The 15,629-nt window shown below is 48.9% G+C and overlaps 1 protein-coding gene across 6 annotated transcripts in view; it reads right to left on the bottom strand.

Moving 5' to 3' along the window:
- Nucleotides 1-3,265: 3,265 nt before the first annotated feature.
- The window catches only part of Wwc1 (WW and C2 domain containing 1), a 146,441-nt gene continuing 134,077 nt past the window's right edge, over nucleotides 3,266-15,629 (bottom strand). For all 6 annotated transcript variants that reach the window (XM_040272079.2, XM_021732790.3, XM_040272080.2 and 3 more), the window contains 4 exons: nucleotides 11,404-11,496; nucleotides 7,501-7,734; nucleotides 5,578-5,699; nucleotides 3,266-4,034 (listed from right to left, as the gene is read on the bottom strand). In XM_040272079.2, coding sequence (XP_040128013.2) covers nucleotides 3,968-4,034; nucleotides 5,578-5,699; nucleotides 7,501-7,734; nucleotides 11,404-11,496 — 516 coding nt within the window. In that variant the 3' untranslated portion in view covers nucleotides 3,266-3,967. The remainder of the gene's footprint in view (nucleotides 4,035-5,577; nucleotides 5,700-7,500; nucleotides 7,735-11,403; nucleotides 11,497-15,629) is intronic.

The following is a 15,629-nucleotide window of genomic DNA, read 5'->3' as shown; positions in this document are numbered from 1 at the left end:
GAGCAGACAGAAGGAACTGGAACTGTAAGTCTCCAAAGGGAAGGAGGCAGAGGAAGACCAGTGTGGCTGCAGCCTGCCTGACAAGGGGACAGTAAGCTGGAAGAATTTTTTTTTTTTTTTTTTGCATAGCATCTTGCTATGTTGCCCAGGCTGGTCTCAAACTCAAGGGCTCAAGCAGTCATCCAGCTTCATCCTCCTGCATGGAGGGACAACAGGCATGCATCTCCATGTCCGGCACCTAGAAGAATCCATCAGCCTTCTTGGGAGGCAGGAAGCACAAAGACTATCAGGGTGACTATTACAAAGGATCCATAGTTCAAAAGGCAACCAGTGGCACCCAGATGCAATGAGGTTTGCAGAGTGTCCTTTTGCAGATTGGGGTCCTGGTGCCCTGACTTCCTCCCTGAGCACACAGAGAACAACAGAATTCCATAATTTTCAAAACCAGAAGTTCTAACTTCCTACAATGAAGGCTTCATGTGACGTGGCAATCCACCATGGAGCAGAGACTGCAGCTGGAAGAGACTGGAGATTTTGCTGGAAGTCAGGATTTGTATCCTGGCGTCTGGCCATTTATTATCTGTGTCACCTTAAGCAGCTCAACCTTGACATTTCTGGGTTTGTTTCCTGAAAGTTCTGGAGAAGATTCATGCGCGATTCCAAGTAGATGTTTTTTTTTTTTTTTTTTTTTTTTTTTTTTTATCCTTTAATTTCTCTCTTTGCAAACAACCTAAAGTGTTGGTGACTTGCCAGGGAACTGTCTATAGATTTCAACACCATGGCTCGAAGGAGACCTTCTGACTTCCACAGAGGTGGTCTGGCTCCTCCATTCAATGATGCGACACCAAGACACACTTCTGGTGGCAGAAGCTGTTCCACGTAGCTTTTCCCACACACCAGGAAGGTGTTTGAGCTCTGCTTCCCTGATGTAGAGGGGGTGGGAGGGACTGACCGTGGTTGGGAGGGCCGAACACGGAAGAAGGTACAACTGAGAAGCAATTTTATCTCATGACCTTGAATGTTTTGGTCAGGTTCTCTTGACTCAGCTCACCAAAAGGACTACAGATAGTGCAAGGAGCTGCTATCAGTGGATTCAGCCCAGTCCCCCAGGATGCCTCCACTCCAACCCATCTCTGCCCCTGCTTCTCTCTGCAGGTTGGCCTCCCTCTCTACTCCTGTTTGCCCCATGAAGCTGGAACCATGACCAGATGTAGCTTAATGAGTCACAGAAAAGCATGAGACACAATCCTTATGCTCCACGACCTACTACAATTAACTTAGGGATGATGTTGATAGTCATATGTGGAAACTATGACATCAACCTTTAACATGTGGGGTAGAATTCCATGGAAGGAGAGTAAATACATCAAAGCCTAATGTGTTTTTAACTATGAAGCCATGGGGAAGAAGGAAGCCCAGGTTGGTGGTGAGAAACTGGATACTACCTACCCAGGGAGACCTTCTGTCTTAGTTTATTTTCTGTTGCTATAACAACATACCTGAGACTGGATACTTGATAAAGAAAATAGTTTTTAGTGAGCTTGCAGTCCTGGATGTTCAAGAGCAGGTGGCACCATAATGGTGGGAACATGTGTGGGAGCTTGTGTGAGGGGCAAGTGGTGCACTCAGAAGTGTGTTCAGGGATGGTGCCAGGCTCCCTTGACAGCGACCCATTCTCAGGAATGAATTCAGTCCACGAGACGAGCACTCATCCCCTCTGAGGCCGCAGGGCCCTGGCCTCGTTACCTTTCACAAGGCAAAAACCATGTCTTAAAGGTTCCACCACCCCAACACTGCACACTGGGAGACAAACATCTCCCAGAGGACACATTCAGACCACATTCAAACCCTAGTTCCTGTCTATTGAAAGCCCTTGAAGCCACATGGGTAAGAAAGCGATTCCACGTCCGTGGAGGTGCAGTATACGTAAGAAACAGCCAGGCAAGGAGCCGGGAGAGAGGGGAGGAGCCTCAACAGCAGGTTAAGGGGGCTCCTCTCCCCCCATAGGCCCCCAGCATCCCCCCTTCCTGCAGAGGCTGTGCACATAGGCATTCCTGGTGGAACTCACCAGCAGAAGGCCAACCTCGCCTTTTTATCTCCATCTCTGTCTGGGAGTCATTCAATTTATATTAGTGGGTCCCTCAAAACTGCACTGAAGGGTTGGGGTGCATCTCAATGGTACAGCACTTGCCTCACATGTGCAAGGCTCTGGGTTTAATCACTAGCACCACCAAAAAACCCAACCAATCAACCAACAGAACCAAAAACAAAACCCTGCGCTCTGTGTAGGACTCGCAGTGGGAGATGGGATGTAGTTTGGGATGTAAAGCACTTGCCCAACACACATGAGGCCTTGGGGTCCATCTCTAACCACCCCCCGCCAACACATGCTCAAAAGAGAATACGTGTAAAATGCTGGTGTGTGGGCCCATGCCAGTGTGAGGGAGGGTGGTTCTGTGGGTCCAGAGAGGGATCCAAGAGTCTTCATTTAAATTTTTTTTTGAGACTAGTTCTTGCAATGTTGCCCAGGCTGGCCGCAAGCTTCTGGGCTCAAGCCATCCTCCTGTCTCAGGCGCCTGAGCAGCTGGGGCTGTAGGCATGTACCATGATGCCTGCCTAGAGTCGGCACCATTTCTTCTTTTTACATTGTTGGAAGTTGAACCCAGGGCCTTGCATATGCTGGGCAAGGGTACTATCATGGAGCACCAAGAGTCTCCATTTTTACCCGGCTACCCACGTGCTTCTGATCTGGCTTGGAGCAACGTACTTCTAGAGAAGCTGCTCAGGATGACATCAGGGAGAGCAAGGGGGACGAGAGTCTGTCGTGGTTGCTGTTTGTCCACAGATGATTTCTGACTCACTGCAGTCGCTTCTGCAAACATGAAGGCCCATGAGAGCATTCCTGATGTGACTCCCCCACAGAACGCTGCCCTGGCTTCTTGCACAATACCACCCGGGCACTCCAAGACCCACAGCACTGAATCTGGGGGTGATGTTGATTAACACTCACAGGAAGAAGCTGCAAAGTTGCCTCTCAAGGTTGGTGGGTGGGACTCCACAGGAGAGAGCAGGCATAGAGAATACTGCCTCTTGATTGGGAATTTTAATCTAATGAGCACATAAGCAGAGTGGGCAAAAGAAGAAAAAGATCCTCTTCCTCCCCCAGACTGGGGATGAGAGAGGAGGAAACGAGAAGAAAGAGAGAGTCCAAAATCAGGGAAACACAGACGGGAGGGATGGCAGAGAAAAAGCAAGAGGGAGGAGATTCTTTTCAAAAGGCCACTTTATTGATGGAGACACAACTGGATGGAGTTCTCCGCAGCCCTCCCTCACTCCCATCAGTGGCTTCACGGGGCATCTGAGAGCAGTGTGGCCCATCGCCAGCCCGGGCTGGATGCTCGGCCAGCTCTGTGCTGCCCACTGCAGTCAGGCGGCCACATATTACACGTCACAGCTCATGAAGATTCATGGATGCACCTCTCAATCCCCCAAATGGTGTCTTTGCATTTTTTTTTTAATATTATACAAAATATGTTAACTAGGAAAGGTTAGCTGTGCTGTGTCATCTGTAGGACGTCCTTTCAGGATTATCGTCCCTCAAACATGACTTTTTATTGCAGGAAAACCTCTAAAAGGTGTGACTGTACAAAAAAAGGAAAAAAAAAATCTAGATTTTTAGGAAGAGCAGTAACTTAACACTGCTTTAGTTCATTTAAATTTTCTTTCCCAAAAATACATTCCTAAATATACAAACTATACAATCTTGTCATTTTTTAATGCTGGTTTTTTTGTATTTTTTTTAATAATAACAATAAAACCCAAACTAAAAAAATCGGTTCTTCTTCAAACCAACAAGAGCTAGAGGACTTGTGACTCAGTACCTTCATATAACACCACATAAATAACTTTAGCCACAGTCAACATTCACAGCGTGGTCAGAGGGACAAAGGGAATACTTTTCTGGCGATTAGACGTCATCTGCGGAGAGAGCTGGGATGTTCATCCGAGGCCGGGTGAAAAACGCCATCTTCTCCCTGTAAAGAGGCATCCTTTAGGGCGGGGCTTGGGGTCTCTTGAGAGATGTTTGGTCCAGGATCATTCTTTCTCTTTGGTGCCTCGTGCCTGTTAGCACCCACACAACCACTGGGCTATACCTGCATCTTTGGGGGGCTGCCCTAGATGTTGTAGGATATTTAGCAACGTCCTTGGCCTCTAACCATGAGTTATCAGTCGCCTTCCAGGGCTCCAGGTGGGATAATCAAAAATGTATGGATAATGGGCATGGTGGTGCACACCCATAGTTCCACCTACTCTGGAGGCTGAGCTGGGAGGACTCTTTGAGCCTACAGAGTTTGAGACCAGCCTGCATAACATAGTAATATCTTGTCTCAAAAAAAAAAGGACACTGCCAAATCAAATGTCCCTTGTAAGGAGCGGAGGGGCTATAAAATCATCCCTGGATGCTGGGCGCAGTGGTGCACCTGGCTCAGGAGGCTGAGGCCAGAGGATCGTGAACTCAAAGCCAGCTTTAGCAACTTAGCAAGGCCCTCAGCAACTCAAGGAGACTCTGTCTCTTAAATAAAAAGGGCTGGGGATGTAGCTCAGTAGTTAAGTGCCCCTGGTACCAAAATAAACAAATAAATAAAAATCCCTGGTTGCAAACCACTGCTTTAGGGGACACTTTTGTATGACCAATCATACAAATCAGAGGCATCTCTGAGTTTGAAAGGGCATTTGGACCTGGGCTCAGTGATACACACCTATAATTCCAGCTACTTGAGGGGCACATATTAATAGTCTAGCCTGGCCAACTCCATGAGACCCCGTCTCAACGTAAAGTAGGGAAAAGGGCTGGGGTTGCAGGTCAGGAGTAGAGTACTCAGGTAGCACGTATGAGGTCCCGAGTCCAATGCCCCACACAGCAAGAGAAAGAAAAAGGTCTTAGGGTGACTTCCCGCATTTCTTTGTTTCAGATTCTCCACTTGTTAAAAATTTGAGAGACACCCAAACATAATTAAATAAATTATAGAATATTTTAGATATTTATATTCCACAAAGGGATCTCTTTAGTGCATATACAAATACATGTGCTTTGTCTGGGAAAGACAACAGAAGTCGAAACCCAAGGTCCTTTGTGGGTGGAAAGCCCAAGCCAAATGGCATTTAGGGGCTCCTCTGATATGCCTGAGTCCAGTGTGGCCAGAAAGTGGATCCCTGAGATCCTGACAGGCAGCAGGCAGGGCAGGGAGGCGCTGCGGGGTGGGCAGCTACGCCCCAGGCTGACTCGTCATTTAGCCAATCCTGGGCAATCACCAGTGACAGAAACGCTGGGAGCGGGGGCCTGGAGCAGGTGGCACATTCATGAACAAGAGGATCTAGCGAATTAGCTGGAGTTGTGTGGGGACAGATAAAGACAGGCGGGGGACGTGCACCGAGAAGCCCAGACAGGCAGGGATGCTTGACAGAGGATGAACATCTGTCACGGCATGCGCTCCAGCTCTGCTAGAGACCCGTGCAGGGGACTAGCGCAGTGAGGTCGGGGAAGGAGGCCAGGGCTGGCGAGGGCCGCCAACTTACCTGAATGACTGCACTTCTGGAGGCTCCTTACAGCTTTGGCCGCGCAGCCTGTGCACGTCCTTCGCGGCAGCCCTCATCATCTTGTCTGTCTGCAGCTCACCCTTGTGCTCTGTGCGGTCCATCTGGGGGACGGAGCAAGCAAGGCCTTGAGGTAGTGGAGGCCTCCTGGCCTCTAGAAATGTGTGCTGCCTCATCTAACCCCAGGCTACCCCGGGGGGTAAATTTTGTAATTCCTTCTATTTACCAACCAGGAAACTGAGGCTTAGGCATGTCAAGAAATTTCTTTAACATCAAATAAGTGAAACAAGGTTGAAACCCAATTCCAAGTCATGCTGTCATGCATAAGTGCTCTAGGTCCTTTATGATCCTTTTACTGATATAAACCTACATGAGGGCATTTGAGAAGAGGCCATGGAGAGCAACACACTATCCTCATGTCATACCCTTGAAAACATGGCACAAAGAGTTTTGGTCAAGGAAGCCATCATTTAAATGGGTTGTTAGAAGAAGTAATAGAAGTACTGTTTTTACTATTTGAAAGCACAAGTTTTCTTAGATTGTGTTTTCTAAAGGCAGGGCACATATGTGCCTGTTTTCTCATCTGTTTTTGCTATGACTACCAGGAAGCTCAAAGGTAACAGTAACTACAATTAGGTTATATTAGGTTTGGGATATATTTACTTCCTTCTCCTCCTTAAGAGCTTTCTAACTTTCTATTCCCATCCTCCATGCTCTTCTTATAACCCTATTTATAAATATACAGGGTATTGCTAATAGGGAAGAAACAAACATTTTTGAGTTGCCAGTCAGTTTGAAGCTCTTGGACTAGTCCAGATGGAAGAAGTACAGCATCATCTTACTGCTTGTACTGAGAGCTAGGATTTTAGCTGATGGCCCGAGAGATGATCCAGGTAGACCACATTTGTCTGGCTGTGTGAAGAGGGAAGTAGCAAGGTCTTTCTTGCTGTGGTGGCAAGCAGAGAGAGTAGCAGGTATTATTTATTATAAGCAAGTCAAATATGGTCTCTGTATATTGGTCCTATCCTGTTTATTTCTTCATAATAGTCTGGAATCTGCTGGCCTAGAAGTCTGGTGGTGCCCAACTCAAGTTCTCACCTAATTGTTTTACATACAGCTCAAGTAAGCAACAGGTCTTTTAGCCACTTAGAACCTTCCTGCTTTGCAAGACCTGCAAAACTGAAGGGAACATCTGCTAAACATGGATGAGTCTGGATCTCTGAGAGATCCTAAACTGCTCCTGCACTTTGGAATTCTCTGACTCCCAGACTGTTCATCATGTTGCTGAGGGGACATCAACTAGATGTGTAAGTCTCCTACTCATTGGGGGTTTCCTTGCACTGTCCCACCAGGTAGCAGTCCCCAACGCCTTTGGAATTCTCAGGCTATGAGGGGCTTTGCCTGCATGTAAAACCTGCCAAGAGCGCAGCCCACATAAAACCCACTGTGTGCTACTACCGCCCTTTGATTCTTTGTCCACAATCAACTGGAAATTCCTTTCGCTCACTACAGCAGGAAACCCTTCACCCAGGCGGGAACTCCAGGGCATCTTGTCAGCACAGAGCCCGGCAGGTCAGCTCTCATCTCCTTAGCGGGGTGTGGGGCCGTGGGGCTGCCCACTGGGACTGCCCGGCTGGACAGCCACGGTCAGGGTCCTAGCTTTACCATGTTGAAGTGCATGTCGGGCTTGGATTAGGTTCTGGATGTGCATGAGCAAGGAGGTCAGGCAAGGGAACGCATCAGTCCTAAGGACTCACACAAACGAGTCAGCCCCCCAACAGGCCTTGTGGCCGCCTCAGTAGTGGGCAAAAGGACACCGGGGTCCCTTTGCGGATGGGAATGAGGGGTCCTTGGACCTAGTGGACCTTGAGTGGGTGTCTTGGGACCCCTGTAGTCTGCACTCACCCTCTTCTCTAACATCCTCAGCAGCAGGCGGAAGCGCTCGTCCTCGCGCAGCCACTGTGGCAGCTCCTTCTCCCCGTGGCTCTTGGCTTGCTCCAGCCGCTCCTTGAGCTCCCGCAGCACCGAAATCTCCTGAGTCAGTTGGCTGTGCCAGGTTCGCGTTGCCTGCAGGTCCAGCTCAAGGTCCAACGAGGTGCGGATCAGGCGCTCAGTGCGCAGGGATTTCACAGAGGAAGGCTGTGGGGGCGATGGGTGTGGCCTCAGTTACCAGCTGGCTCCCCCCAGCGAGGCGCGTGGCGCTCCCCATGAAACCCAGATCCCTTCCGTTGCTTATCAGCAGGCGCCACCTCCTTTTAAATGTTCTTGTCCTCCTTCGGAGCCCTGATAGATGTTCTGGCTATGTGGCTTATGCTTATTGGGCATCTACTGTGTCCCTGGCACCAAGTTTGGGGATTTATGTCGGTTGTCCCATCTCATCTTCACAACCCAACTCTTAGGATCTGCACTACAGATGAGGCTCAAGGTGGTTAAATCACAGAGCTGAAGTCAAGCTGAGCCTGTCCCCTGCGGTGATGGCAGGCCCCACCCACTCACTGTACAATGAGCCACTTCAAGCCTCAATGTCTACACCTGGCTAATGGATGCTGGCCCCTGTCCTGTCCTGCAGTTGTTTCCTCCATGCAGGCCTGATCCCCTGGAGCAGAAGTCGGGTCTTCACACCTGTATGCCTCTATCTATGGCCCTCTAGTGTTTCTGCAGTCCTGGATTCATCCCCAGGGCCCTCCTCTTTCCTTAAGGCTTTCCTCCTCTGCCACATCCAGTCTCTCTGGTTTGTGGGCATACCAGGGACAGGAATGTCACCTGAACCTGGTCAATCAGGATCTCAGTGCAGGGGTGAATATGCTGTCTAAGCCCAGCCAATAATAATCACTGCTGGCACTTTGTTCCACCACTTGGAACAAAGGCAACTTCTTTACACAGAGGTTGCAAAGGCAGCAAGATATACCTGGAACTGATATAACATGGTCATCTTTACCATCATATGGGGTGATCCTGCTTAAGAATTGAGCTATCTGGTAGGAGCAGTGATAATTCAGGGGAAATGAAGTCTGACAACATTGTTTCAACTCCTGGATTAATCCAAGCCCAAAGCTAGATTTGTGGCACAGATTTTTCCTTTCTTTATCCCTCCCTCCCTCTCTCCCTCCCTTCCTTCCTTCCTTTCTTCTTATTTATTTATTTTTTGTGTGACATTGGGGATGGAACCCAGATCCCTGCATGTTCTAGGCAAGCCTCTACCACTGAGCCACTTCCCCAGTGTTACTGTTTGGATTTAAATGTCCCCTAAAGTCCCATATGCTGAAGGGTTGGTCACCAGCCTGTGCTGCTATTGGGAGAGGTGGGCTGAGTGGAAGGACCCGAGGTCACTGGTGGTGTGCCCTTCGGGGGGATACGGAGACCCCAGCCCTTCCCCACCTCTCCCTTTTGCTTCTGGGCTGCATGAGGTAAGCAGCCTTCTCTGCCACACGTCCCTGCATGATGTACTGTGCTGTCACAGGTCCAAAAGCAACAGGACCAAGTGACCTTGGGTTGAAACCTCTGAAAGTGTAACCCCAAATAAACCTTTCCTATTTTCAAGTAAAGAGTCCAGCTATTTTGTCCCAGCAGCAGAAACCTAACTAAGATACCCAGCCTAGACTTTTCCATTAAATGGGACAGTAAATTTCCTCATTTGTTTTTGAGGTGTATTAGAGTTGGGTTCTTTCGCCATCTGTATGCAGAAGATCTTTATTAACACAATCATCAACTCTCCCTCCATCAAAACTAAAGAATGACTAAATGGTTGTGAGAGGCAGAATCCTCAGATGGCTCCCAGTATTTCCAACTTTAATATTCTTGCCCTATATAATCTCCTTCCCTTCAGCGAGGATGTGATGGGATATGTCACTGGGTGACTAATCAGTTGACTTTGAGTTAATCAAAAGGCAGATTATCCCTGATGGGCCTGACCTTATCAGGTGAGCCCTTAAAAGACGGATTGAGCTCTTCCTGGCTGGGTGACTCTGCTGGCCTTGAAGAAGTGATGCATGTATTAGAGAGGGTCACATGGCAAAGACCTAAGAGTGACTTCCAGGACTTGAGAGGGGCCTGTGGACTGCATCTAGTAGGGAAACAAGGAACTGATTCTGCCAACAACTTGAAGGAGCTTGAAAGCAGCCCTTTCCCTGGTCGAATCTCCAGATCAGGATGCAGTCAACACCTACACTTCGGCCTGCAGAGACCCTGAGCAGAGGACTCAGCTAACTTGTGGCCCAACTCCTGACCCACAGAAACTGAGGTCATAAATATGTATTATTTTAGGCTGATAAGTTTGTGGTAACTTGTTATACAGCCTTACAAAACAGACGCAATGACCAATAAAAGGGTTTCAGATATGGTATAAGAAACACTACTAGGAGACCTCCTCACCTTGCAGGGCTGACAGGCACAGTTTCAGGAGCATAAACTAGCTCCATGCAGAGGTTCTAGAATGCTTCTCTAGGGTGAACGTTATCTGGTCTGTGCTTATAAGTGAGGGGGGCCAAAGGAGCCTGGCTGAGTGATCTATGTGGCTCAAGTTCTCAGAGCAGCTGTTGTGATTTGCTGTCACCAGTGTCCAGTCTTGCCTGGTTGGGCTGCCATAGAGGCACAGTTCAGGTAGCAAGGAGAAGCATGGACTCAAGACCTGAGCCCGGCCTCTGGACTCTGCTGTTCTTATGGGCTCAGACCCACCATTGGGGAGCCCCTGAGTGGGCCATCCCCTGTCTAAGGGCAGGATCTGTAGGGCCTGCCTGGAAGGGAGTGGTAGGAGCAGGGGGTCAGGTAGGAGTTGCACAGCAATATTTCTGCAAGAAGGGCTGAATCCCTCACAGAGCTGAAAATGTCGTTCCCAGTCTAATGACTTAGATTGACGGTGAGTGTGGGCTCAGAATCTTCATAGTGAACAGGATCTGCAACAGCAGATCCACCGGGTGGAAAGGTGGCCTGTCACCTGAGACCACGTCCACAGTGCCACCCTGCCTTTCCCTCACACCTTCTCTGCACTGCTTTCCCTCTTCTGCTCTCTCTGCGCCTCTGTAGATTTGCTGGGGACAGGGAGAAAGGTGGCACTAGGCAATGAAAGGACTACATTTTTGTGTGTGCAGTGCTGGGGACGGAGCCCAGGGCCTCATGCATGTTAGGCCAGCGCTGTGCCAGAGTCACAGCCCAGCCCCGGACCCACTCCCGATTCTGGCTGTCCACTGGCAGGCCTGTAGGAGAGGTGGAGGGCCTTCCCAGCCTCAGGGTGAGGTCTGCTCTCCTCTCTGTCTCTTTCTTTAATCTCTTTCTGACCTTCAGGCTCCTGGGTTTCTTCTGGTTCTGCAAACGCACCAGACAGAGGTGCTTTCCAGCCATGTTGAAAGGGGAGCATCTCCTGTAGTCCTGTGGTCAGAGTCCTAAGAAGGGGTCCCTCCTTTTTTGAATGCCACCCCCTAATCTTTCAGCCCAGTTGCACTGGGGCCTCTTCCCTGTGCCCACCTGATTCCAGGAGATGCTGAGCATGATTCCATCAGACCAGGTGACCATGACATCTGGGTTGGTTCCTAGTGACTTTGATTTCCACCCAGGTGGTCAAGCACACATACCCCTGGTCTCACCCATCTGTCCCAATCATAAGGCTACGGTCACCCTTGGGCTCTTTCTCCAGTGCTACACAGGCCTTGTTGCTCCCAAACTTCCATTTGCAAATGCCACCACCCTGTGAAGACAATGCCCTTCAAGCCAATGGCCAAGGAGAAATGGCCATTCATGAGGGCATGTGTGGGCAGGATGCAGGCCTTCTGGAAATAAAGGCAGAGTGGACAAATAGCTTCTGGTGGCTCTTACCCGCTTCATCCTGACGCTGCGCCGCTCCAGGGAGTTTCGCACAAAAGGTGGCTTTTTGGAGAGAGTGGAGCTGTCACTGTCGCTCCGATTCAGCTGCCAGAGAAAAGGGAAGTCAAGCATGGTCAGAGCACACTCTGGAAGGAGTGCTGGGGCCTGCAGGGATGTTCGGTCGTCCACTCTGCCCCATCCTCCCTCTCCTCGTGCATACACCCCGTTGCCTATTCTGAGCTCGCTGTGGCCCCTCTTTTCTTTATTCGCAAACCAGCACCCCACAAACACTCACTGAGCGTGTCTGCATGATGCTTGCTGCTCTCTGCATGACGCGGCATGAGATGTGATGGGAGTATCACCACTTTACAAACAAGGGCACAGACTGTGCCTCAGATTGGTGAGCTGACGAACACTCAGCAGGGTTTGACAACATCAGCGTCACCGTAGGACATCCTGTCCCCTTGACTTGTGACACAAAGGGCTGTTTGCGTCACCTCTTCCCTGTCACCCACAGAACCCACCTTAGCTGGCTCAAATAGAGCCACTATCAATGCTAACATCTGAAGGCTGGGGGTGTAGCTCAGTCCGAGCACTTGCCTAGCATGCTGCAGGCCCTGGGTTCCACCCCCAGCACGGCAAACCAACACCCCACAAACACAAACAAAAAGCCCAGCTCCAAGGCAAAACCTGGGGTCTGTATCTGTGGAGTGGTAGGCAGACAGGGGCTAGAAGGGTTAAGCTGATCATAATTCTCCTCCTGCAAGATCCCCCAGTCACTTCCACTCCCACCACAGGGCTCGGATTCTCATTCATGGTCAGAAATCAGGTGTCTGGTCCACAAGGATGCTTTTCTACTGAGGGTGTCATCCCCCCTCCCAAGGACCAGAGAGGACTGTTGACAGGAGGTGAGAGCAGGTGGGGCTCCTTTCCCAAGCTGTTTCCACAGTCGCCAGGACTGGCCCAGGCCAGGCTACTGCACCTATCTGTCTGTCTGGCAGCTGTCAGTTCTCTGCGGCAGGCCTCTCCAGAGAAGCCTCTGGTATTTTCATATTTGTGGATGTTGATTATTACTAATGATAGTGGCTTTAATAGTCCTGCTGAGTTCATGAACGTCACAACTGGTGAAACCGGTATTGTGCCAGACAGAGCCTCAACCACAACCAGAAACAGGATGCTAACACCGATGACAGCCACTTGGATAAGCACCTACCAAGCACCAGGTGCTTTATCTACAGGTTCACTGAATCCTCAAACTATGTCAATGATGGTCCAGAAGAGAAAGATGCTTTTACAGGTCACAAGCCAGAGCTCTTCAAACCATGAGCTCAAGGCCTACTAGAAACGCCAGGGTCACGCCACTTCTGGCCCCAGCTGCATGCAGGGCTCAGGAATGAAACCGGTGTGCAGATGGTAGGACATGGTCTCAACAGCTGGGGTAGATTCACAGGGATGGAATGGCTGCGTGCGGTTCCAGAAGGGGGCTATATCCCACACGGGGCAAGCCGAACACAGCATTGGAAGAATATATGTCATACCACCAGAAATGGGTATCAGATAATTGACCCTTCAGTTGTGACTGTTGATGTTTCAAGGATCGTGTTGTAAAAGAGAGGGGGAAAGCTACATTAAATTCTTGAACTTTGCTTTCTCTTATTTCCAGATTTCTTTTTCTGGGCACTGGGGATTGAACCCAGGGATACTCTACCACTGAGCTACATCCTCAGTCCTTTTAATTTTTTATTTTGAGACAGGACCTTGCCTGCTTGCTTAGGACCTCACTAAGTTGCTGAGGCTGGCTTTGAATTTACGATCCTCTTGCCTCAGCCTCCTGAGTCACTGGGATTATAGGCGTCCACCACCATGCATAGCTATTACCAAATATTTTAATGCCTTTCATCTCATACATGGCTGAGGATATCACTGCCTCATTATTACTTCCATTTACAGCTGGGGAAACTGAAGTAGAGAGAGGGACCGTAATTTAAAGTCACAGGGAGCCTGTTCAGGGATGAGAATTTTGGAGGGACTGGATTCACTGGTCAAAGTGGGTCAACCAGCAAATGGGAAAGTACAGCTGATAAATACCTGGGTGTCATAGAGACCTGTAATCCACTATCCCTATCCTAGGGGACTTCAAAGTTAGGTGTGACCCCAAGCCAGGGAACCTAACCATGGGACATAGGACAAGCTGAGGAGCCAAGAAAGAAACCACCCAGAAAGCAACACTTATTGTACAAAGGTATGACATGGGCTAGGAGAAGGGGCTGCTCACAACTGGAAGCCCCTCAGGTGGTGGCTCTAGGTGACAGAAAGCCTACAGGTGCTGGGCTTTGTACTCCCAGCACCTGTGTGCCCTGGACCAAAGTACTTTGACATCTATTAAATGAGGTGGACACAACAGGCCTTGCAGGGAGATTTGTAAGATTAGGTTTTGTTTTTTTTTTTTTTTTTTGCAGAGGAGGGAGAGGTGTTGTTGATGAGCATTTGAAATCCCATACTGTGGGTGGGCAAATCCACCTCATGATTCTCAGTGGGAAACAGCACCCTCCCCAAGCCCCAAGCCTTGCTTTCATAGCTTCCCTTCCAGTGAGGAGGAGGACAGGACTAAGCTGTCACCTGGATGCACCCTACCTTAAGTTCTGAATCACACCCTGGGTCGCTGGACCCAATTCTCTGTTATTGTGCCATTCAAATTTAAACAAGGTCCTCTCTCTCACACAGCATGCTTGTCAGTATCTCAAGGAAAGGCCATTAGTGAGGAGCAGTGGCAGTGGCAATAGCAGCAACTAGAGATTCTGTGACCAGGGGGGACAGAAAACTGGAGAGGCTTCAGCACAGCAGTCCCCCCCCACACACACACTTTGGGGACCTATTCCAAGACCCATCATGGATGCCTGAAAGTCACGGGTAGTACTAAGCCCTATATAGACAACATCTTTCTTACACCTACATACCTGTGATAAGAGTTCATGTATAAATTAAGCACAACAAGACATTGACAATAATTTACTGTAAGATTTAGCAGTCTCAGAATACAATAGTCTTCCTTTCCTTATTAAGAAGAGAATGTTCACCTTTTCACCGAAGGAAGCAGTTCACAGCTTTCCTTCGTCCAATCTTAATGGCCAGCAACACTGCTCTTGCATTTTAGGGCCATTATGAAGTCAAATAAGTGTTTCTTAAACATAAACACTGCAGTAGCTGACAGTTGAACTGGTAACAGAGATGGCTACTAAGAGACTCATGGGAGAGGGTAGTGTATACAGCATGGATACGCTGGAAAGGGCTGATTCTTGTCCCAACTGGAATGGAGTAGAGTGTCTTGAGATTTCATCATGCTGCTCTGAATCGTATGCAATTTAAAAACTTACCTCTGGAGCTTTCTATTTAAAGTTTTCAGACTGAGAAAAAGTGAAACTAGAGAAAGCAAAACTGCAGATAAGGGAGGACTAACATATTGAATTCCAGATGCCGCAGTGGGATTGGCTGGGCCACGCCCTGCAGTGCATTGTATTATCCTCACCTGGTTGGCTTCATGGCATACTTTTACCTGTGGTCTGGTCTGCCTTGTTCCTACCTGACTTCTCAGGCTGGTTCTACAGCCTCACAATAAATATGTGAACTACCTAATTTCAAAAAATTTCCCCTACATATTCTGCTCAGTATGTTGCCTTGGTGGTAGGAAGTGACGTGCTGTCAGTCAGAGACTAGAAAGCACGGAGCTGGTGGTGCCGTGGGGGTAGATGGGGGCACCTCCCTAACACTCTCTGTTGGGAGTTTGTCGATGCTCATTTTGTGTATGAAAAACAGAGGGTGAACTTGCTACCTGTTGTTCCTGGGGAGATGTACTCCATGCCTGTAGAGTTTGAAGATAAATGACAGGAAAATACGCAGGATGTTGTAGTTAGCTATTTCTTGTACCCTTCAGTAAGATTCAGCAGCAAAGAAGGAAAAATATACGGCACTGCCAAGAAAGGCCCCTTATGGCACGTGGTCCATGTTGACTGGGAATCTCTTAAATAGCGGGCTTGCATCCTGGCACAGATCATAAACCACACAAGGGCTTAGCCAAGTACCCGATAGTTACAGATGCATAATAAAAGAGAGCAGAGGTTCTTGTTATTCGAGGATGCCAATCTGTGAAAAGGGACACTTAAACCCATTTAAACAGGAATTTGACAGTACAAATTGGTGGGGTAAGAAATGGAAAATCCAGTGGTCTATTTTCAGAATAT

This window comes from Ictidomys tridecemlineatus, chromosome 1 (assembly GCF_052094955.1).
Source record: "Ictidomys tridecemlineatus isolate mIctTri1 chromosome 1, mIctTri1.hap1, whole genome shotgun sequence".
In the NCBI taxonomy this organism is placed as follows: domain Eukaryota; kingdom Metazoa; phylum Chordata; class Mammalia; order Rodentia; family Sciuridae; genus Ictidomys; species Ictidomys tridecemlineatus.
This window is presented reverse-complemented; position numbering and strand designations above follow the sequence as displayed.